The sequence below is a fragment of the Balaenoptera physalus genome, assembly GCF_965194825.1.
Source record: "Balaenoptera physalus genome assembly, chromosome: 8".
Taxonomy (NCBI): Eukaryota; Metazoa; Chordata; class Mammalia; order Artiodactyla; family Balaenopteridae; genus Balaenoptera; species Balaenoptera physalus.
This window is the reverse complement of record NC_138887.1, coordinates 110,112,446-110,136,033: the sequence shown is the minus strand read 5'-3', so window position 1 is coordinate 110,136,033 and position 23,588 is coordinate 110,112,446. Positions and strand designations below refer to the sequence as shown.

At 48.7% G+C, this 23,588-nt stretch overlaps 1 protein-coding gene across 3 annotated transcripts in view; it reads right to left on the bottom strand.

Annotated features, from left to right (window-relative positions):
- Window positions 1-28: 28 nt before the first annotated feature.
- TBXAS1 (thromboxane A synthase 1) overlaps window positions 29-23,588 on the bottom strand; it is a 151,013-nt gene continuing 127,453 nt past the window's right edge. For 2 of the 3 annotated variants that reach the window (XM_082473035.1, XM_082473036.1), the window contains 4 exons: window positions 11,364-11,455; window positions 6,496-6,633; window positions 4,423-4,585; window positions 29-2,032 (listed from right to left, as the gene is read on the bottom strand). In XM_082473035.1, coding sequence (XP_082329161.1) covers window positions 1,958-2,032; window positions 4,423-4,585; window positions 6,496-6,633; window positions 11,364-11,455 — 468 coding nt within the window. In that variant the 3' untranslated portion in view covers window positions 29-1,957. Of the gene's footprint in view, window positions 2,033-3,665; window positions 4,586-6,495; window positions 6,634-11,363; window positions 11,456-23,588 lie in introns of those variants that run through there. The other variant, XM_082473034.1, reaches the window with a different exon arrangement.

Below are 23,588 nucleotides of genomic sequence, written 5' to 3'. Positions count from 1 at the left end.
CAGGCACTTTTCTGGGGGTCGGTATATAACAGAGCCCCCGTTACTGGCCTCGAGGAGGCTGTGTGTGGATTTATCATGCAGCCAGTGAAGCTGAAGGCTCACGGCTCCTCATTTGCTGGGACCCCTTCCACAGCCCGAGGAGGGACCCCTGCTATATGGCTTCGTGATCGTACATTTTGGTTAAATTTGCAAGTTACATATTTGTTTATTTTCTTTCCCTCAACTCGGTTTTCAAGCCCCACAAAACCCAGATCCACTATTGTGCACTGTGTTGTGGACACGGAGCAGGTGGTGTGTTCTTGTGTCCTCCACACACAGTGGTTGGTAGGGATCTCTGCTGGGCGGTGGAGGGGCCGGCAGGATGGCTCCACCTCATAAGGCCATCTGCCTCCTCCTGGATGGCTGGTCCCGTTGGCCTAAGGTTCCGTCCTCAGCAAGGTGTCCTCCCTTCACCTGTACCCTTCCTTCCCGTTCCCCAGCCTCCTGCTACGGTGTGTCCAGTCTCCACATGATGCCTCTGCCTGTAGTTCTCAGATCCAAGGCTGCTGGGAGCTGAGTAGTGGGAAGCAGCAGGAGTGGTCCATCTGGGAGTGTGGGTGAGGAGAGTGGCAGGGGGAACCTGGGCGGGAGATGATCAAATGCTCCAGAGAAGTCGGGTGAACTGTGAAGACTGCCGAGGGCTCTGCACTTTGCTGACTTTTGAGAAAGCACATTGGCAAGTACCTGGACTGGACATTCGAGAAAGGGATGGGGTGCATGTAGCTCAGTTGTGGGTGGGAGCATGGGGCAACAGTTCCTGTGGGCACCGGAGGGGGTGGGCATTGTGATGGGAAGAAGTCAAAAAGACCTCTCAGAATGTGCATGCAAAGAGGTAGTAGGATCCAGAGCAAACGTGTGTGTGTGTGTGTGTGATTGACAGCAGAGTCATGAGGCTGGCCTCTCTCATATTCTGAGAGGGGAGTCTCCAGGGGAGCGCTCTGGGGAAGCATGGCGGGCTGCACGCAGGGAGAACAGACAGCAGAAGCAGCGCTCGCAGCAGTGGGTACGGGAGGCCTCTTCTCCCAGCTCTCCTGCAACAGCCTGCACTTTGTACAGGTGCTCAGCCTGGGTACCCCAGCCTTGCTCGCAGGTTCCTGCTCTGTTATTTATACAACATCAGCCCCGTAACGCTGTTCGGATGTTAAGTAGAGGGAGGCGCTGAGACCTGGGTCAGCAGCCTTGTCTTACAGGTGAGGAAACAGAGGCACAGAGGTGGAAAGAGCAGCAGCCGTGATCACAGGCTGCTGGTGGCAGAGCTGGGATTCAGTTTGCAGGTTCTTTGTTGCATTTGAACTTCTCAGCAACACAATAATTATTTTTACTAAAATTCACCTCTGTATTTTGATTATTTGATCAAAATTAAGATAGGATGTTCTTTAAAAGAAAAAGTACACTTCAGCCTCTGTCACTTTTCTGCACATTAAACTTATAAAGTTAGTAGTACCCTACCTAGGAAAATCGAGGCATAATAAAGCATTCGAACCACCTTTGCAGTTGAGCTTCTGATGCATGTTATTCTCGAAGTTAAATGAACCAGATGCTGAAAAGGCCCCCGAGCTGGGGCCGTCAGGACCACTCACCTGAGCATCCACGTGTCCCCTGCCCTATCGATTCCTTCCATCCTGAGGCCAGAACTTCTTTAAAAACCCCAAGTTCTCAATCATTTTGTCAGAACTACATTTTCACTCATTTATCAGCAATCCTTGATTGAGAGAGGTGGATCCATTGCTCAAACATGATTGGCAAAGTCAAAACTAAGTGCGACAAACATTTATTAAGCATTTAGGAAATGTTACGTAAATGGCCTCTTTTATACTCATATGCCAGGCGTGCTTTCAGTTGCTTCGGTGATGTTTTTCCAAAAATCTGAATTTCCAAATGAGGGTTTTCTTTGAATTAGGGGCTGGTCATGACTTTGTCAGCGGGAGACAATCCTGATGTAGATGCCATTCTTTGGACCTAGGGCAGATTTGGATTCTAGCTGCAGCGGTATCTAAAATAGAGGAAATTAAGATATTTGTCAGAGTTAATCCTATCGACAGGAAAACTTCCTCAGAACGGGGCCTGAAGCAGGGTTGTGGGAATTCGGCTGAGGGCTGAGGGCTGAGGGCAGGCAGGCTGGGAGTTAGCAAAGCAGCTTCCCCAGGGGGACCTTGAGAAGCAGCAGAGCTGTGTCTCGGGCCGGGTGTTGGACGGGGGCTCACCGCCTTTCCCGTGTTAATAAAATACCGCAGGGGAGGCGCCCCACATTTATCCTTCTAATAAGCCTGCCTAAGGTGGGAGCAGCTCACTTTGCAAATGAAGAAATGGAGGTGCAGAGAGGTTCAAGCGACCTGCCCAAGGGCACATGACTGGAAAGTGGTGAGCAAAGCCTCAGACCTTCCTCATCTCCCCTCATCTCTCACCCTGGGGCCCAGCCGGTAACTGAGTAGACCTCCACTCCCCAGGGGCTTGGGGGCAGCTCCCTGCTGAAGGCCCGCTGCCATTCAGAAGGCTTTCCTTATGTCCAGCTTAGGCAGATCAATGGAGGCCTGGAGACTTGGAAGAGAAGCCACAGAATTACTGAAGAAGCAGGGCGTCCTCTTGAGCTGCGTGTAAAAGGACTGTTCAGTGGCTACCATGAAACCTTTAAAGGAAAGGAAGGGTCACGAGGCCCTAGTGCTGGGGCCGGGTGGGCTTTCAGATGTCTTTGAGAGTTCAGATGGGAGACCAGTTATATGCTCAAAAAACAAGATGATCTAGGCCTGCCCTATCTCGTATGGTAACCACTAGTACATGTGGCTGCTGGATGCTTGAAGTGGGGTTAATGCAAATGAGGGGCAGAATTTTTTATTTGATTTGATTTATTATTAACATATAAGTAGCCGCACTTGGCTAGTGGCTACAGTATCAGACAGTTATAGGCACACTTGAAACACCATTGGACTTCAAAAAAAAGCAGAGGTCTGTTGTGGCTGGCAAAGTCAGGGAGGGCTTCCTGGAGGAACTGGCACCTGGGGTGGGGCTAGGAATAGGAGACGCCCTGTGAGCATGGCTTCTTAGGGGCCACTTGGGGATTTGAGGGAACACCAAAGGACTTGGAGGATGGGATTAGACTGGGGGTGGGGAAGGGGGAGGGATGGCATTCCAGAAGGAGCAACAGACTGAGCAGGCAGGGCGGAGGGGGTGGGAGGCTCTTGGAGTGGGAAGTTGGGGTGGGGAAGGTGAAGTGAGCTCAGAGTTCTCCCTGGACCCAGCAGGCTTGGGACTCAGGGCTGGTTCTTGAGCTGGGGGGTGCCAGGCATAAGCAGTGTTCTGCGACATTGGTCTGGCTGCTGTATTGTATGTCAAGATCAAGGGTAAGTGAGACAAACCCCCAGAGAAAGTCCTGTACCCATGGAATGCCTAAGGCAGGCAGGGGCCTGCTCTCCTCTGGTCCTTCATCTTGATTTGGCTCTCTGCTCCCAATCTGCCCCTCCCTCCCTCCAGCCTTAACCGTCAGACCTTTATGGACATCGTCACATCCAGTTCCTCAGCCTTTGGTATTTCAACCCAGCTCATTATTCCTCCCCAGCCAGCAGCTCCCCCAGTCTCCCTGTTCGTCAGCGGCAATGCCACTCTCTGAATCTAGAAGTTGTTACCATCTGTCATCGTGTCCTTATTATCTGTCTCCGTACGCCCTCCTCTCCAGGTCTGCGGCCGTGCTGAGGGTCGTGAATAGGCACGGAGGAGAGCACTGTTCGGGTTGTGTGGGGAGCAGCTGATTCAGTGCAGAGAGGCTGCTCCGTGCAGAGGAAAGAGGGAGGGCTTGAGAGTGAGCGAGATCTGGATTGAACCTCAGTTTCTTCACTCTGCGGCGATTCATTCCTTTGTTCATCAGTGTTTGTTGAATGACTGAGTGGGCACCTGCCACATGACTGGCCTGAAGCTGGGTGCTGGAGCCTCCACCAATGAATAGGACAGTCTTTTGGTCCCTGATCTCCAGGAGTCTGCAGTCCAACTGTGTGACGTCAGGCAAGTTACCTAACCTCTCTGAGCTTTATTTTAGCTCCTCATCTGAAGAATGGGAATCATATAATTTACTCTGCAGGGTTACTGGGTTCTCTTTGCTGAAGACGGAAGAGCTACAGCATGGTGAGGCCCAGCCTTGCTGTACAGAGGACAAGAATGATAATAACACAGACTTGGGTTACGTGCCGGGAGCTTACTTATCTGAGCACTTACGATTGACTCAATCAAGAAGAGGGAGGAGGTGTGACTGTTATGGTCCCCCTTTTACAGATTAAGGAACTGAGACCCAGAGAGCGTAAGGAACTCGCCCCAGCTCACGCAGGGCCGGGAAGCCACCGCAGGCAGCAGGGACCTGGGGCGGGGACCCCTCGCGCCCAGAGCAGCAGAGCTCACCTGAGTCTCGGGACAGGCTTCGAACCGGAACTTGCGCAGGACATGGAGCAGCGTCAGCTTGACCTCCAAGAGCCCCAGTCTCACCCCGAGGCAGCTCCGGGGACCTGCCCCGAACGGCAGGTACGTGAAGGGCCGCTGGCGCCGCCGGGCCTCGGCCGTGAACCTACGGGGCAGCACGGTCAGGGTTGGCCCGGGTCACCACCTCCCTTCCTGGGGCTTCAGCCACTGGCTGTGACCGAGGGACCCCGTCATTGAGGCCACGCTCCTGCCACGTGAGGCCTAAACCCCACCTCGGTCTACAGGATCCTGTTTTTTTCCTGGGCCGGTCAGTCCCTAAGGCTTTGGAGCTGGTGGCCACTCGTCCATGTGCTTCAGTCTGGCTCCCCTCCTCTTGTCCTGCAAAGCCCTAAAGGCACCGCTGAATTAATAGAATCACCTGGAATGTGAGCATTGCCCTCACTGCCTCTCCTGATGAATTCACTGTGTTGTTAATGAGCTTGCAGGCTCACTAGCATCCAGGATAAAAGTCTCAAAGAAACCACAGCTCTCGCTTCACCCATGGCTCCAACTTCCCCAGTGGCCAGAGGGTGACACTGGCCGGCCGGCATCCACTTCCTGAGCAGAGTCCCTGGGCACCAGACCCCTCTGGAGGCCATGTCCTGCCAGTTTGTCTCTTGATGCCATGCCGGGCAGCTGTCTCCCTGCCCACACTCGCCTTTCTGGTTTAAGCACTGAAACTTGAACCACTGGGGGTGGCAGTATTTGACCCACTGGAAGCTCTTCTTCAGAATGAATTGCCGTATCTGCTACCAAATGACAGCATTTGCCACGTGTGTTCTGTGACAACGCTACGTGACAACCACTATTTTGTAATAGCCTGCTCACTTATTACTACCTCTGGACTTTATGGGCCCAAGAAGCCCTTGACCCACCTTTTCAACATCATATTAATGCACTTTTTGTTTTCAAAGGTGATGCGGTAAGCCTTGCAGCTGCTGTTTATGTTTCTTGATATTTACCGTAATTCCAGGAGCTGCTGGGCAGCAGAATGTTATTTATCTGGGTCCCACTGCCCCTGGTTTCCCAGGGACCAGGTTGTAGAGTTGGGGCCGCGTTAACAGGAAGCTGGAGCCACTAACAGTGGGAACAGAGCTGCAGGCTGGCTACTCCCCCCATTCGCCAGGAAGCGATATCCGTCGACTCTGATGAGGAGGGGGTGTAGATGCCTGCTCAGACACTTTAAATTGGGAGTCTAGAAATGAAATCTAGACAATGGACCAAATCCATGCAGGGGACAGGAGGGAGGATCCCGGTCTACCATGTTAGGGTAGCTGGATCTCATGAATTCCTGGAGAACTTGTTGATGCTCTTGTATTGGAACAGGCATTAAGTTTCAAAAAAGGAAACAACATTCTGCTACTTCTTAATGCACTCCTGAAATGTGTCCTTGTTTCTTGGAACAAATAGTGGACACCCATTTGAAATTGCCTTGTTGGGCTTTCCTGGTGGCGCATTGGTTAAGAATCCACCTGCCAATGCAGGGGACACGGGTTCGAGCCCTGGTCCGGGAAGATCCCACATGCCGCAGAGCAACAAAGCCCGTGCGCCACAACTACTGAGCCTGCGCTCTAGCGCCCGCGAGCCACAACTACTGAAGCCCGCGCGCCTGGAGCCCGTGCTCCGCAATAAGAGAAGCCACCGCAATGAGAAAGCCTTTGCACCGCCCCGAAGAGTAGCCCCTGCTCGCCACAACTAGAGAAAGCCTGCGCACAGCAACGAAGACCCAATGCAGCCAAAAATAAATATAAATAAAATAAATAAATTCATTAAAAAAAAAGAAATTGTCTTGTTACTTGTATGCAGTGCTGTGGAAATGCTAAATCTCTGGATTATGTTTTGGGCTTTTAAAAATGGTACAATTATTTCCTTTAGAAATTATGCCTAAAAAACATCTCTGACTGCCATGACTTTTGACTTTTGGGGGACTTTACTAAATCTGTGTCTCCTGGCAGGCGCCTCCAATCCCCCCACACTCACATCCCCCAGGGCCTGTTTGAAGGGCACAGTACTCACCTCTCAGGGTCGAAGGTCTCAGGGCGCGGCCAGTGCTCGGGGTCATGGTGCAGGGCGCCCACGGCCATCTCCAGCACGGCGCCCGCGGGGATGCGCTGCCCCAGCACCTCACAGTCCTGTGCTGCCTCCCGTGTGAACCTGCGGGGACACATGGGTCACCCCCGCCTTGAGGCAGAGCAGAGATGGGGGAGCTCCAGGGCGGCCATGCTGGGGCAAAGGTCTGCAGTGTGGGATGAGGCTGGGGGACAGGAGGTCCCGCCGTCTTCCCGGGGTGACCGGGATAGTGACCCACCCCCCATCCCACCCCTTCTTGGGCCATCAACCCTATGCTGCTCTGGAACCTGCGGTCTCTAGGTTCCTCCATCCCTTCCTTCAGCCACCCATCAAGACTGAAGAGCCCATTTTATGCTTGGTGTTGTGCACAGGTGCCTTGGAAGTGGAGGCTTTGCAGGGTTATTCCCCCGGCCACCTCTCCTTCTTCTTCCCATTCCCATTGGGACCTCTTTCCCCACACACACCCCCTCGCTTTACCTACAGGAGATTTGGGTTTGAAAATCTGTTCCCCTTCATTGTCTGTGTCGCTATGGAGAACTTCTACTAGACAGGAAAACATCTTGGTCAGATTGTTTATTTTACCAACTGGCAATGTTTTAATCCCATTTATGTTTTATTTTAAAAGGCTAGACTACATATGTTTGCATATGAACATGAAGTTTATGGAAGAATACCTAAACTTCTACCATCACCTCCTCTAAGGGATGGGGCTGGGGTGGAGGATGGCAGGGGTGCCAGTTTTTTCTTTGGATTCTTCTGTATTTCTTAGGTTTTTCTTTTAAAGTGGAAGCATATCATTTTGGTAATATAAATCAAAAACAATCTAGGATGGCTTTTACTTCAGGTTGCAGGACTCAGATTCCCTAGATATCTCAGAGGAGGTACAGTTATTACACTAATTACTGTTAAACCCTGTTCCTGCTTATAAAAGAAATTAAGAGGACCAGCAGCTCCTTGCAGCGTTCATCACTCTATTATGAGCCTTTAGTATATCAGCAACATGAAAGGCCAGGGCTGTGAGACCCCCATTCAGATCCGAAGTTAACTAATGCAATTATTATGTGCTTGGGGCTAGTCACAAAACACTCTTGCTCAAATCAGAGCGGGCAGGGGGCTCTGATGCGTGCATCCTCAGCTCTGAGCAATCAAATGAGGATATACTCTGACTTCCTTCTTTTTCATCTTTACCAGAAATAGCTTGGACCTGGATGCAAGACCCCCTAAAAGCCGGAAAATGGGGGCTTCCCTTCTGTAAGTGGTTGGGCCTCCTATCTGGCTAGACTGCATACAAAGCCAGAAAAATCTGCTGAATTATACTGCATGGATTCCTGGATTGACATTAATAACACTTCAGTGAGAATTGTTATGTTTTCCACAAAAGGCCATGTTGAGTTTTTTATGGATAAAGGTGTCAGTCAAGTTTGTCAGTGTTTGGGAAAAGCCAAGCATTTTCTTAAGATTAAAATAATAAAGTGGGGACTTCCCTGGTGGTACAGTGGTTAAGACTCCGTGCTCCCAATGCAGGGGACCCAGGTTTGAACCCTGGTCAGGGAACTAGATCCCACATGCATGCCACAACTAAGAGTTCGCATGCCACAGCTAAGGAGCCCGCCTGCTGCAACTAAGGAGCCTGCCTGCCGCAACTAAGACCCGGTGCAACCAAATAAATAAATAAATAAATAATTTTAAAAATTAATAAAGTAATGGGACTTCCCTGGTGGTCTACGGTTAAGACTTTGCCTTCCAGTGCAGGGGGTGCGGGTTCGATCCCTGGTCGGGGAGCTAAGATCACACATGCCTCGTGGCCAAAAAACCAAAACATAAAACGGAAGCAGTATTATAACAAATTCACTAAAGACTTTAAAAATGGTCCACATCAAAAAAAAATCTTTAAAAAAATAAAATAATAAAGTAAAATAAAATAAAAAATAAAATTCTCACTGTCCCTCTGTTCACCCCCAAATCCTATGCCTGGGGCCAAAGCGAATTGGCCTCTTGTCTGGGTGAGAATAATGATGACTTGCCTCTCTCACTTCTGTTGTTTGATAACAGAAGTCAACAGAGTGATATGATTAAAAACACCAGTGGCGTAGGTATGGGGAAGGGAGAGCGTGGCTTGCCCGAGATTGGAGCCAGATGGGGTCAGGCCATTCAACTCTAAGCTCTGTGCTTCTTGCTCCTTACTTCATACCTTACACGGCACACTGCCTGCAGGGGTACTGCGTTTCTACATCTACTGTCCCACTGATTCTCCCAACACTTCTGGGGTAGGCAGAGCAGGTGTTGTGTGCCCTCTGAACACACAGGAAACAGAAGCCTAGAACAGTCTGGAACTTAACCCAAGATCACACAGTAAACTAAGGGCAGGACCGAGACTGTCTTGACTTTCTGTCTAGACTCGCTCTGTCATTATGGAGCACTGGCTCTATATTTTTATTGGGAATTTTAACTAACTCATCCAGATACTCTGGTTTCTGTCCTGTTCTGTCCTGTCCTGCCCTCTAGATACTCTCAGATCACGAGCATCCTGGTTCCCCAGAGCAATGCCTTCACTGACTTCCTTTTACACTTTGCTGTTTATAAAGGGTCAGAAGGAGAATTGACTGCAGAATTTTGGTGTTGAAGAGACTGCTGACTTTGCCTCTCAACATGTCATCTATACAAGGTCTCATGTGATGAATTCTTGATTGAGTTTAGATCCAGGAAATGATGTGTCTTTGATCAATTTATACACTTTCCTCCTACTAGAGAATATGACTGTTCAACTCAGCTGGTTTCCCTCTCTGCCAGGAGTCTCAGCCACCAAGCCTGACCCCAGTTATTGCTATCTCTGGGGTCCTGTAAAGGATTCTTTCCTTTAAACAGCCTTTGTTCTGTTTTATCACTGAATGTCTTATTTTGAATTTCACGTGTATAGCAGCTGCCCACAGTTCCCTTGGAAGGAAGCTGGTATAAATCATTCAAAAACAAGGATTGGATGACAGTTTGCTCTGAGGCTCCTAAAGAAGTCGGGGAAGGCCTGTGGAATCAGGTCTTAATGCTGGCGTCAGGAGAGCAATGAGGCGAGCCCTGGCGTTTCTTGTCTGCTCCCAGACCAGGAGACTGAAACCATGTGTGCTTGAGGATGATGTGATTTGACTCACACCCCAGGAATTCTCTATATTGGCTCTGGGTCTGAACATTTTGGACAATATCTACAACCACACTCTCTATGATATTTTCGGTTTGGAATATAATTTTGAGATACCTACAAATCATCCACATTTTCTCTTTTTAAAATGGCAAAAGTTATCTCCATATGGTTTATGTGGTACATTACTTCATAGAGATGCAGAGTGGAATTTATGATATACAGTTAAATGCTTCGTGTCGCTTCTGTTTCTAGAACCTGAAATCTGGCAATGTTTCACTGTCTAAGGGCCTGGGGACCTAAGTGAAGACCCTGTGCTCCATGGGATGCCTCTGAAACCAAGGGTAATCATCAGTTAGACCCATTAAACTTGCCTTCATTGATCAAGCTCGCTTTAATTGTTGCTACAGAAAAAGCTGCATGTCCTGCAAGCGTCACGTAGCTTAAACAAGAAGATGTTTGCCCAAGTTGTTTTTCAGGAGCTTGGAGTCAGCTGTGTCTAGTTGGAGCTTGAGCCAGTCAAGACTGATTAAGACCACCGACCCTCCAACTGGGCATGCGCGAGTGTTCGCTTGGTGACCTCTTGACGTCAGAGGGCCCAAAACTCCATCCTCGGAACGCGGTAACGCAGACGTTTTCTGAACTTGGGTCCCGTGGAGAAGCCTGTAGCTTAGCTGCACCTGCGCAGAACTACGATTGCCTCACCTTTTTCTCATCTCCAATCATTACCTTTTCCCATGCTCCCAGAGCCCACCACGCCGCAGCTTTATCCCATAAATACCCCGAGCCCCTTGCCGTCGGGGAGGCAGATTTGAGATTTGTTCTCCTGTCTCCACGCTTGGCTGCCTTGTGAATGTATCTCTTCTCTGCTGACAACCTCAGCATCTCAGCACTTGGCTTGCTGTGCATGGGGTGAACGAGCCTGGTTCGGTAACATCTTGTTTTGGGGGAATTTGAAAGAAGCAGAAGACCTGGTTCCTGCTCTCAAGGCACTTACAGGTTGGTGTGACTGGATGACTGCACACTGGTGAAATGTTGCAGAGCAGCTGAGAATTATCCAAAAATATAATATGAAGTAGAGTTAGCGTGCAAAGTGCTGGGGGAGGAGAGGCAGGGAACGGGTGAGGCTGGCCAGGTTTCCTGGAGTGGTGAGTCTTGGATCGGAGCTCTGAGGATGGGACGGGTGTGGAGTGCTGGAGAATAAGAAGGAGCGTCCCAGGCCTTGGAAGTTCCCCCTGGAACATCAACTCCAAGGGCTGGCATTTTATCTGTTTTGGCTGATTTCCCAGTGCGGGGCACAGAGCAGATGCTCAGTAAATAGTTGGTGAATGAATGAATGAACAGACCAGGGGAACAGCAAAAGCCATCTAAGGGCTAGGAGGTCAAAGAGATCGGCTTGGGTTGGGGAGGAAGGTCATGTTAAGAAAAGACCAATGACACTTTGAAAACATGGTTAACATATAGGAATATAGGCTGGACATTTATTGCTATGGTGACCCTATGTTAGGCTTGGCGTCCAGTGCCCCAGGGGATTAAAAAACCCAAGTTTCAGACCTCGACCTCCAGGAGCTTGAGTCCAACATTCTTCATAACCCAGGTGGTGACAGACTGAGGACTAACAAGGACTCCAAACAGTGATGCTGAAGGGGTCCTGGGGTGCAGGGGCCCTGGGGTAGAGGCTTACCTGAAAGCCGGTGGGTACATCCTCAAGGTCTCTGCAATCACCATGTCCAGGTAGGGCAGGCCTTTCTGGAGGCTGCAGTACTCAGGGGCCGGCTGATGGAAGGGTGGTGACAAAGAATGTTGAGTTAGACCGAGTCACACAGTGTTCTGTCTTTTCCGCTAACTTTAGAGTCCCAGCTCCAATGTTTGCAAAGACTTAAATGGAAACCCACAAGATGAAAAGTGATACTACGCAAATTGCATTAGATTAGCACTCTACAGAATATTCTGCATATTCTGTTGTGCTTGTTTCACAGTGCTGTCCATCACTGAAGATGAGCAGGCCAGGCCTGGGACTGCGGGGCCTTTGAGTGTCAGAGAAGTTTGTAATAAAGCAATGGCAGCAGCTGCACTGCTAGCATTTATTGAGAGCTGAAGATCTGGCAGGCTACATATTGTACACACTCCCTTATGAGGAAAGAAATTTTTACATATTGAGATATAGGAAAGCCAATCTGGCTTATACGTGAGTTAACTTGAATTTTATGCTAACTAAAATAGCCTGTTTGTGGCTTACCAAACATACATTGTACATCTGCTTTAATTATTAAAGGAAAGGGCACATTGACCAGAAGTAAAGAATGTGCATGTTAAAAATAGAGATTAAATGCCTCTCTTCCTGGGACGCCAATGCTTGTACTTCTTCAATGATGTCTCCCTTCCCAGGTGCCAAGGCCATGTTGATTTGCTGTGTACGTGCTGGTCTGTTTTTTGGGTTTTTTTTTAACCTTGAAGAAATGTAACCCTGACCCGTTTAATGTTCCTTGTTCTGACAAGATATAAAACTGGGCTGAAAATCCTGCTTCTCCAGAACAGTTTCTCAGAGTAATCTGGGAAGTGGGCTTCCAGGCTAGTTCTCAGTTTGGCTCAAATAAAACTCTTTTCTGTTCTTATTATTGATTGTTTATTGATTATTTTCTTTTTTTTTAATTTACATTTTTTGGCTGTGCCACATGGCATGCGGGATCTTAGTTCCCTGACCAGGGATCAAACCCGCACCCCCTGTAGTGGAAGCGTGGAGTCTTAACCACTGGACCACCGGGAATGGCCCTGTTTATTGATTATTTTTGTTGACACTTAATTTAATGCTCCAGCAAACCAATAGAACAGCTGTTCTCCCATCTCTTAGATGATGAAACTGAGGCTCAGAGAGGTTGTCACATGGTAGTAATGGGCACATCATAAAGTTAAAAGACCAATAGTAAAATAGCAACAACAACAACAAAAAAAATCGCCACATCTAGAAAGGATCGATGGTAACAAAAACCCAAAGAGCTACAATAAATCAGTAAGAAAAGAAACTCATCAGAAAAGTGGTCAAAGGAAACAAGGAGGCAAAAGACAGAACAAATATGAGCTGCCATGATGAAAAATACAAATTAAAACCATGAGATTTGGTTTTCACTCATCAGATTGTAAACAGATGGTAAATGTTGATTCCATGCTAGGGAGGAAGGTGTGGAGAAGCACAACTGCAGCACCCCGTGTTGGGGAACCCTAGCATCCCCTCGACGACTTCCACTGGGGTGACCCTGTCACTCTCTGGCCCTCAGCCCGTGGCCCGAGGAGCAGGTGATGGTGAATTGGCGAGAGGCTGAGAAGCTGGATGTGGGCTCCCATGTGAGTGGGATGAGTTAGGGTGGGGTCATAGAAGTTTATTAGCTGCTCTGCTAGTTTCCCCAAGGAAGGATTTCCCCCAGATCCTCCCGTCCTCTCTCCCCACTCCCAGCAGAGCTTGAGTGAAGTTACCTGCCTCATAGGTGACAGCCTCAGCTTTCTAAATCAGTTGATGCTAATCAAAGAGGAGTCTTCAGTTTGGGAGGTTGGCTTGCTTCTGTCCTCCCCTCTCAGGACAGCAGGGGGGCAGCACTTGGGGGCAAGTCCATCCTGCGGGCCCTGCAGTAGCTGCCACAGGGCTGCCCTGCGTAGGCTCTATTCCAGTGGCCATTAGTGATGTGCATAAAATACACAGTGTTTTATGCGGGGACAGGAGGGGCAGAGGGGAGAGTGATGGGGCCAGGACACGTGGAGGCTTGATGTCCCTGGTAAATATCTTAGCTAATCTATTAGAGTCTAGCCATCAATGAAGTGTGGCCATTAATGATGTGCATAAAATACTGAGTAAAAAAAGTCCAGTTGCAGAGAACATGTGCAGTCTAATGTTTATGAATTTGAAGGGCATAAATGAAAACAGCTGGCTTTTCCAACATTCTCCGTCTTCACTTCTGGGAACTGTTTCTTTAGAAGGTTATCTCTCGACCCTACACTTCCACCTCCATCCCAGGCCACGAGGGTGGGCCCGATAAACACGTGGCCAAGGAGAGGGGCCCTGTGCTTTGGGGTTTAATGCTCTGTGGGTTGCCATCTGGAGATTCTTAATCGTCATTATCTTTGAATTTGTGTTTTGGGAGTAGAGTCTGAGGGGACCATGGAGCATGCACTGGGGTATTGGAGCCTCGCCCACGAGTGGTCCCACCTTGGCCGCCTCCCCAGGGTGGGTTCTCAGCTGCCTGCTGTCTTGCCCCGGTGCCTGGGGCCCAGCCCGGCCGCCCGTCTCCGCTTTGCCCTTTGACCACTGTTGCCCTCCAGCCCCGGCAGAGGCCTGGGCTCAGGCACAGAGAGGGTAGGAATGGGGTGCATTCACCCTGAAGCATCTCGGGGTGGGCACATGTCAACCGTCCCTGCCCCGGGCTGGAAGCACCATGGCTGTGTCGGCCCGGGGAAGCCTCTGCCCACCCCTGGTCCAGGTACAACACGTGTCCTGGCACAGAGGTTTAAAGATCTCTGAGGGTCACAGCCTACTGTGGGTTGGGGGCTGGGCCTGTGGGAAGGGGGGACGCCTGGCTCCACTTTCCTAGACGCTGCCCCAGGGTTCATGGGCCTGGCGGCTGGCAGGAGAGGGCAGGGCTCCTGGGTACCGGTGAGGGCCTGACTCTCCCAGCCCATCCCGTGTTCCCCCCCCCCCAGGGCGAGCCCCCCTGGGGAAGCCTGGTGCACCCTCTCATCCCCCCAGTCATCAATAGTTTGGTTTGTCTTTGTCTCTTCTGGCCTGTGAGTCACGAAATACAAATTATGTAATTCAGTGATTCTGCATGTGAGTTAAATGCTCTGATAGTAACATTTAAAACTGTGGCGTTGCATGATCCAGAGATGAGTGGTAAAATTCATGCTAATAATGTAAAATTTAGAGTTTTCTTTACTTAGACTGGTATTAAATAGAATATTAAAAAAACCACTGTGATAATTTGAGAGATGAAAGAAGATAGGAAGAACTTTTATATGTACTGTTAATGGCACTTTCCCCTGCTTTTTTCATTTTGCCTCAGGTCCGACAAATTATATAGTCAGCCCTGCAGGCCACGGTTGATTGGACCAAGAGTGGGCCTCTGATGTGAGGGCACCAGCCTGGACATTTGGACCTGAGACAGAGGAAAAAGGAGTTTTTCTCCAGCAGGTGGAAGCTGAACACGGGTGAGTTATGATCTGTTGGTGGCCATGTTCTGCCTTGTGGATTAATGAGCAGAAAGCACGTTTGCCATGAGAAAGAAGCAATGAGTTAGATGTGTGGAGAAGCAGAGGCAAAAGACAGAGACCGTTTCCTGGTGTACTGATTGCCATCTGCTCCTGGCAAGTAGTCCTGTGGGTGGCATCTCAGTACCCTTCCAGTAAGTTCCCTTTTTTATTTTTTATAAAATTTATTTATTTTTGGGTGTGTTGGGTCTTCGTTTCTGTGCGAGGGCTTTCTCTAGTTGTGGCAAGCGGGGGCCACTCTTCATCGCGGTGCGCGGGCCTCTCACTATCGCGGCCTCTCTTGTTGGGGAGCACAGGCTCCAGACGCACAGGCTCAGTAGTTGTGGTGCACGGGCCTAGTTGCTCCGCGGCATGTGGGATCCTCCCAGACCAGGGCTCGAACCCGTGTCCCCTGCATCGGCAGGCAGATTCTCAACCACCGCGCCACCAGGGAAGCCCTAAGTTCCCATTTTTGACCTAACTTAGTGACAGCTGAATTCTGTTACCTGCAACCAAAGGAGTCTTAACAAATGCAGAAATGTAAAAAAAACCAAAACAAAACAGTGGTACTGTGCACCAAAATATAGAACTATCAATATATCTCAAAAAGAAAAAGAAACCAGATCTGGGAGTAGCATCCCTAATGAGTCAATGGTATTGGTTCCTCAAACAAAATTGGCTGGGAAGCTGTCAGTACTTGAAAGAGAACTTTTAAAGCTAGGCCAAGGGAAATATGTACTATAAAGTCAAGTCTTCATTTATTTTCCCCGGATGAGCTTTTCACCACTTCTTAGCTTTGGGCTCAAGATACACATGTCAACATCAGCGTGCTGGTCCAGCAGTTCTTGATGTGGTCGAATATTAGAAGTGACCAGGTGGCTTTTAATATATAAAGATGCTTGAGCCCTGCCCCCCAGGGGTTTGATTGTTGGTCTAAGGTGGGGACCTGGGTACTAGTTCTGTGCAGCCAAGGGCGTGAGACCACTGCATAAGTCTGTCTGTCTGACCTGCCCCAGTGATCCTCTCTGCTGGAGGCGTGGATGGATGGGGTCGGGGAAGGCTCAGGCCTCTATGTTTTAACCAGATCCAGGTGAGGCAATGCAATTCAAGTCCCCACTCACTCACACACCAGTTCACCCCTGGGGACCTGTTTTTGCCCGCCTATAGTTCTTTCAGGAAAATCCGGGATGGGGGGGGTGTCCTGCACCAATCCTGCCAGCAGAGGGCAGCAAGCGTATGGCAAATGGAGACTCCCTGCGAGGCTGGGCTCCTGCTCAGAATCACAAACTGAACCCAAAAGGACCTTGGAAATCTTGAATCCAAATTCTTCATTATAGAGATGAGCAACGTGAGACCCAGAGAGGAGAGGCTGTGAGCTCAAAGTCACACAGATAGAATGTGGAGTAGAAAAGCCAACCCCTCAGTGAACACCCACTGGTGTCAGGTGCTGGGCTGGGTGTTTGGGATCGCAGAATGAGTAAGCCTCTGCTCTGTGGGGAAACAGACTTCTGAGCAAGTCATTGTGCTGAACGTGGGTCATGTTACAGAAGGGGCTTGTGGGGGGAGCGGGAGAAGCTGTCCTGTGTGGGAGCTCATTTGTTACTTATTCATTCAACTGCAGAGTTGGTGCCTACTGTTGACCAGGCGCTGTGCTAGCACCGACGTGTTCTCGGATAGGTTACAGTCTGTCTCAGGATGCAAACCAGGGCTGCAGGTTACAGAGTGGTGAGCACAGGTGCTGTGGGGGAGCAGACGAGGGACACACATCCCGGCGTTTGGGATCGGGGAAGCTGCCAGGAGGAAGTGATGTCTAAACGGGGATATTTATGATGAATAAGAAAGGCCAGTGAAAAGTAGGTGGGCTTGTTTGGGTGCTGGTTCAAACAAACCCCATCTAAAAACAAAATTATAACTCAATCATGGGACCTTGGACCCTGAGTGGATATTTGGTGCACTTAGGAAATTATGGTTCATTCGGTTTTTACTGTGAGGATAGTATGGTGGTCATATTTTGTTTTGTTTTGCTTTTTTTAAAGCATTAAAAAAAATTTTAAATTTATTTTTGGCTGCTTTGGGTCTTTGTTGCAGCTCGCAGGCTTTCTCTAGTTGCAGCGAGCGGGGGCTACTCTTCGTTGCGGTGCGCGGGCTTCTCATTGCGGTGGCTTCTCTTGTTGTGGAGCACGGGCTCTAGGCGTGCAGGCTTCAGTAGTTGTGGCATGTGGGCTCAGTAGTTGTGGCTCGTGGGCTCAGTAGTTGTGGCTTGTGGGCTCTAGAGCGCAGGCTCAGTAGCTGTGGCATACAGGCTTAGTTGCTCCGCGGCATGTGGGATCTTCCCGGACCAGGGCTCGAGCCCCTGTCCCCTGCATTGGCAGGCAGATTCTTAACCACTGCGCCACCAGGGAAGCCCCTGGTTGTCAAGTTTTAGAAAAGAGCCCTTTTCTTTTAGAGATATATACTGAAATGTTTGCAGATGACATGTATACTATGTCTGGGATTTTTTAAACAATGGCAGTGGGGGAGGGTGGGGAAACCGGAGGGGCCATAGCTGCCATTTGTTGAAGCTGAGTGACGGGTACACAGGTTCTCAGCTATTCTGACAATTTGTACAGGTTAAAGTTTTCCTTCATGAAAAGTTAAGGTGCTATAGCCAAGTGAGATTTCTTCTAGCTATGATAGGCTATTTCAAAAATCAATCAACGTAATCCACTACATCGGCAGGTTAAAAAAGAAAATGATGTAATCTTGTAATTTGAGAAAGAAAAAGAAAGATACCTATATAGTAGAACTAAATCTGTATTAGTGGTTACTTTCTCCTTGGTGGAAGAAATATAAATTATTTTCCTCATGCTTTTAAAAAAATCAGTTTAACTGGAATAACTATTAATTGCTATTCTGAAAAAATAAAATTTGAATATACAAATTTAAAAAAATGTAAGGTGTTAAAAAGAAATTGAAATAGCAATAGTGTGTGGAAGAGCCCATGTAAAGACTGTGAGATGTGTTAAAGAATTAAAAATGGTTGTGTCAGGCTGGCTGACTGGGAGAGCTGCTGTTCTGGGGCATCTTGGAGGATGGAGAGCAGCGCTCCAGGCGCAGGAGAGAGAAAGACCTCTGTGCAGGGCGACCTGGGCCGGGGCAGAAGCGAGTGAATGCAGGGGGCGTGGTACCTGATGGGGGATGTGGCCGTCAAGAAATGAAATGGAAAAGGTAGGTGTGCTGTATGCGTGCTGCATATTTTTCTTTGCCATCTAGCAAAACTAACACTTAAAAATGGGGGTGGGAGTGGAATTTATTTGAAGTGAAAAAGGGAAAGAAAGGGAAGTTTAGTCAAGAAAGTGCTTTTCCTTGGAAGAAAAGGCTGGTGAGCTCACCCCAGATGTTTAAATAGAAGCCGACATATTTGGAGGCAGGGAGCACGTTTCATCATGAGGCCCTCTGTTCCTACATTTTAAACTATCCTGTAAGGATGTGTCAAGGAGGAAAGCAATTATACAATCCTATAGAATTCACTTCAGCTGGGACCGATTCTGTAAAACAAGTAACTGTACTCTTAGAAGGTTGAAAATAATATTTAATATTGGGAAATACTGACTATTAAATATTGGGGAAAATAGAAGCAAAAAAAGCAAACGGAATCTTTGCCTTGTGGTTTATGTTCTCAATCCAGAGTTCTTTAATTTTCAGGGAGACTTTTTCATCTATATTTGATTTTTCAGTGGGCAGTCACTGCTAATTTTGTTTCTAAGTTTCTTGGTCTCTCAGTCTTTCTATCATTTAGTTTAGGCTCTATAAACCAATATTTAAATGCAGCAGCTAAACCTGATGGTTAAGGGAACTCTATGGAAAAACCTACTGATAAATACTTTTAAGTAGGAAATACTGCCCTTGCCTATTAATCTCACTTTGCTACATTTGGATTTTTGTGTACCATTTTCTCTGCAAGTTACACACAGACACACACACACACACTGAGTCACTCACACCTACACGTACACCTCACACTGGGTGTGTGCTGGTATGGAGTCTAAATGAGAAAAAGAAAATTAAAATGTCATTGCTTTCAAAAAGATTTTTCCTGGAGGTTCAGGGACCTAACAGAAAAATTAATATTTTCTTATTTTCCTAAAGGAAATAGAAGTGGGGGGGGGCCTCAGTTTTGTTCCTCCCAAGAAGTAGCAGTATCAGATAGTATTGCTAAGTGCGCACCTGCACGTGCTGGACTTGGTGTCGCACGCAGTGGGCGGGGTCGTGTCTGCCCTCAACTGCCCACTAGAAGCTGGGAACTTGCAGCCCCATGAGACTTGGGGTTCCAGCCGAGGGACAGCGGGGGCAAGACAGCCGCGGGGAAAAATCGAGGTTTCCACTTGCACTCCTTCTCTGGGGAACACAGACTATAAGATGAAACCCTACCGTGGAAAACCTGGCAACTCTCGCTTTGCCCTTTTGCCCACTGACCCGGGAGAAAAGCCTGCAGTCGCCGGGCCTGGGCTCTTCACAGACCATTTCTTAAACTGGGGTGCTGGGGTCCTTCCAGCTCTGACTCTTCAGCTTTGACATCCATAGATGTTCTGAGTGAGTTGTTTCAGGCCTGGAGCAAGAAGCAATGGGGGAAGGGGGTGGGGTGGGGCGTCCCGAGAGGGATGGCACGTGGCGGGTTCCTTTCTCTCAGCATGGCTGGCTTGCCTAGCCAATGCCCAGACAGTCCTGTGTGCTGGTCTAAAGAATGTGGCAGATTTAGATGTAGACGGGCATCCCTACCTTAGAAAAGGTAATTAGGAGAGTGTGTATGACATCTATTTATATCCACTTTCAAAGGAATGAGACAGAGCCCATATCACATAAACACAGGGATTATTCCAGGTGCTCTTGTACTCTGAGGCCCAGGCCTTTAAGGGATTAGGCGAGGAGATGTAATGAAAGAACGTGAAGCACACACACACACACCACGGTGTCAGCCGTCCCCGCCAACGGCCCTGGGTTCAGCTTTGTTGATGCAGAAATTCCTGTCTGCAGAGATCTACGATAACAATGGGACTTCCCCTCCTGCAGTACTGTACTGCCTTCTGAAGGATGTTTACATCCCTTATACCATTTGGTCCTCATAACTGCACTGTGAAGCAGGTAGGGCATTTTTGTTGCCTATTTTATAGATGAAGAAAACAGACTCAGAGAGGTTAGTGGCTCGTCCAGGGTCACACAGCTAGTACATGGCAGAGTCAGAACCAAACCCAGATCTTCAGATTCCAAGGATTTTCCATCATGCACTGCTGCCTAAACCGCCCTCCCTCTCTCCTTTTATCCCCCCTCTACCCTCCCTTCATTCCTCCCTTACTTTCCTCTGTACATTTTCTGGAAGAATAACATGCACACAGAAAAATAGAACACAAACAAAAGTGCAGCGCTCAGTGAATTTTCACAAAGCACACCTGTGTCACCAGCATCCAGATCAAGACGCAAAATATTTCCAGCCCTCAGAAGTGCCCCCATGACCCCTTCCGGTCATAGCCCCCCAAAAGTAACCATTATCCTGACTTCTAACACAAGAGGTTATCTTGCCTTTTAAAAAGCTTTACGTAAATGGAACATCCAGTACGATGGCTTTTGCACCTGCTTTCTTGTGTTCACTGCGGTGTCTTTGAGACTCATCGGTGGTGTGGTGTGAGTTGCAGTGTGTCCATTCCACATCTGTTCGTACTTCCAGCTGTGGATGGACATTTGCTTTGTCCCCAGTTTGGGGGCCATTATGAATAAAGCGGGACATTCTTGTATATGGCTTTCAGTGAACGTAAGTCACGTTTCTGTTGGGTATGTACCTAGGAGTGGAATTGCTGGGTCACAGGGGATGTGTGTGGTCAGCTTTAGTAGATACTGTGAACAGTTTACAAACTGGTGTGTGTACTGCCTAAATGTTAACGGTGAATTAGGTGAAAGGCAGCTCGTTGACACCCCTGTCCCCTCTATTTACTGTCATTGTGGGTTCCTCCCTTCTTCCCTCTGCCCGCCGCCTCCAGTGTGCTGGAATGTAACCACCATCTCTATTTCAGGAAAAGGTTGAGAGAAAAAATAGTGTATTATTTTGGGAGCTGCGTTATGTATTCCTATAGTGTGTATGGCGGGGTGGGGGTGGGTTGGTGATAGGAACAAATAAGACACATCTAATTACCTAATTTTAAAATTGTCTCAATGACCAGACATAAGCCCTCATAAGCATAAAGCACGTTCCCAAATCAACTAGATTCGAGTTTTTGAATTATCTGCTGTCTTGTAATATTTAGGACTCGGTTCTCTCCATTAGCGCAGATCGTCCACAGTCGATTATATGTGATGTTTAAAGAAATAAGCCCCTAAGTAAACGATAGTTAAAGCACCCAGCCCGTTTTCTGCCCTGGAGAGAGAGTGTATGGCATTAATTTGCAGATAAATATTTTTTGTTCACTCCTCAGATAGACGTCAAGTACCTGACAGGCACTTAGCTGAGTGTTGGGGGAGAGGAAAAAAGGGAAAGGGGCGATAAGATACAGTCCCATACCTACAACTTATTATGTGTTCGGGAAACCATCTACTTGTTCAAAGATTTGTTATTTTGGTAAGAGGGAGCCACTGAAGGTTTTTGATAAGTAGAGGTAACATACTGAAAATGGTATTTTGTGATCTGATATTGACATGGAGGGATATTTGGAAGAGTTGGGGGAACAGGGCGATAAAGCAGGAGATAACAGCAGGAGTCCAGGCAAAAGTGATGAGGTCTGATGACCTGTCAGCTGTCAGGACGGGAAAAGGGGTTGAAAGAGGGGAGCAATGCAAGCCTTGAGTCTCCCTCTCGGCTGCTCCCTGCTGATGCTTGGGCCCCACTTAGAAATATTCCGTTTTAATTGGTCTGGACGAGGCACAGGAATTAGTGTGGTTGTAAAAGCTCCCAAGGTAATTCTCTGATTTAATATCCAGAGTCATTGGTAGAAAGGATGACTCACTGGCGAGGTGAATCTCTGGATATAAAGGGTCAGGGAATGAAGACCTAAAAGCGATTCCCAGGTTTCATCCCTGGGGGGCTGGAAGAAAGACGGAGACAGGACCGACCTGGGTAAGGCTGCCCTCCTGCAGGAGGCGCTTGGCTTTGGCAGGCCGGTGCTGGGGGCCCCAGCGGGGGCTGGCGTCCAGTTCAGCCCACAGAGATGCGCGAGTGCTCTGGGATGGAGGTAGGAGAGGAAAGCACGGAGCTGAGCACCGAACCGTGAGGGCTGCCTGGGGGAAGGTGGCAGAGGGACAGGAAAGGCCATTGCGTCGGTCAACTGGAGGAGGGAGGTGAGGCCAAAGCCAGCATCCAGGGCGTCAAGGGATGGGCAGGGAGAGAGGGATGGGCAGGGAGAGAGGGATGGAGCCAGAGGGAGTGAGGCGGGACTGACATGCTTCTGTGAGTCACACTGAACGAATTCAGGAGAACAGAGCCAGCCAAGGGGAGAAATGAGGGCATTGTCACCTGTCTGAGTGGCAGGCACGTGACAAAGGAAAAGGATGTAGGTGCTGAGGATGGAATCAGGCCCAACGATAAGTCCCAGAGAGAAAGATTTTGACTGGACATACAGAAGAATTTTCAAATGACCAGCACGTGACAATAAAGCAGGCAAGCCCCATGCCCACTGGAGATTTTCAAAAGCTGTTATTGAGCATCGGCAAAGGTCGCTGTAGGATATTTATGGATCCCTCATCAACAGGAGGTGGATGACTCCATGGTGCCCTCCATGTCTGGGATGGTCTGACGCATCATGACTGCGCCCTGGCCCACCCAGGGACAGCCTGTGACATCAGATCCCCGTCACTCTGCCAGGCCGAGGAAATGTCACGTGAAGGTGGAGAGCGAGCGGTCAGCTTGCTCTCTTTATCCCCCTGGCACAGCCCCCAGCATCCCACCCCTCATTCCTGTGCGCATCTTGGTTGATAATTCAGTCTAAAAGCCAGAGTCCAGGTCACTTACTGTTTGGGGAAATGGTAAACAAAGATAAGAGCTTTAAGCACTGGAATTTATTTTTCATCCACTTGGCCTAAAAGCAACTGCATGTTAAATTTAGAAGGCTGCTTCCAGACCCCTCCCTGCCCTCCTGTTTCCTGCCGCCTTTTTCCCGCCTATGCTCAGAATACAGTCTCGCTGACCATGGAATCTAAATGTATTTGTAAAGCCCAGGAGTCTTGCGAGGCTGCCTGCCTGGATATTTATAAAATGTGTCCTCTGAGGGCCTCGGGTAGTGGGCTCTTCTCAGCATCCCACCGGCAGCCATGTCCACCCAGATGTTCACCCGAGCGCCCTCCCCAGGCAGGACCTGGTGCTTCTGCCTCGCACTGCCAGGAGGTGAGGTGCTCCCCGGGGAAGACGCCACATTTTCAGCAGACCACCTTACAATTTTTTTTTTTACAAAGGTCTCCCTCACGCCTGGGAATCTATAATTGAACAGCTCTCTTTTCTATGTAGGTTATACCCCTCTACAACCAACTCCAAGAACCTGTAGAAATCCTTTTGTTGGCCTGGAATTCTGTTGTATTGAATATTGTTGGAAATAAATGAGCCATTGTCTGGGCTGAGAATGTTCTGGTTAGATAGAGATCGCCACTGTGATGCGATTTATTGTAGCAGGATTTTTTTTTTCTTTCCCTCCAGCTCATTTTAAATTCTCTGTTGCCTGCT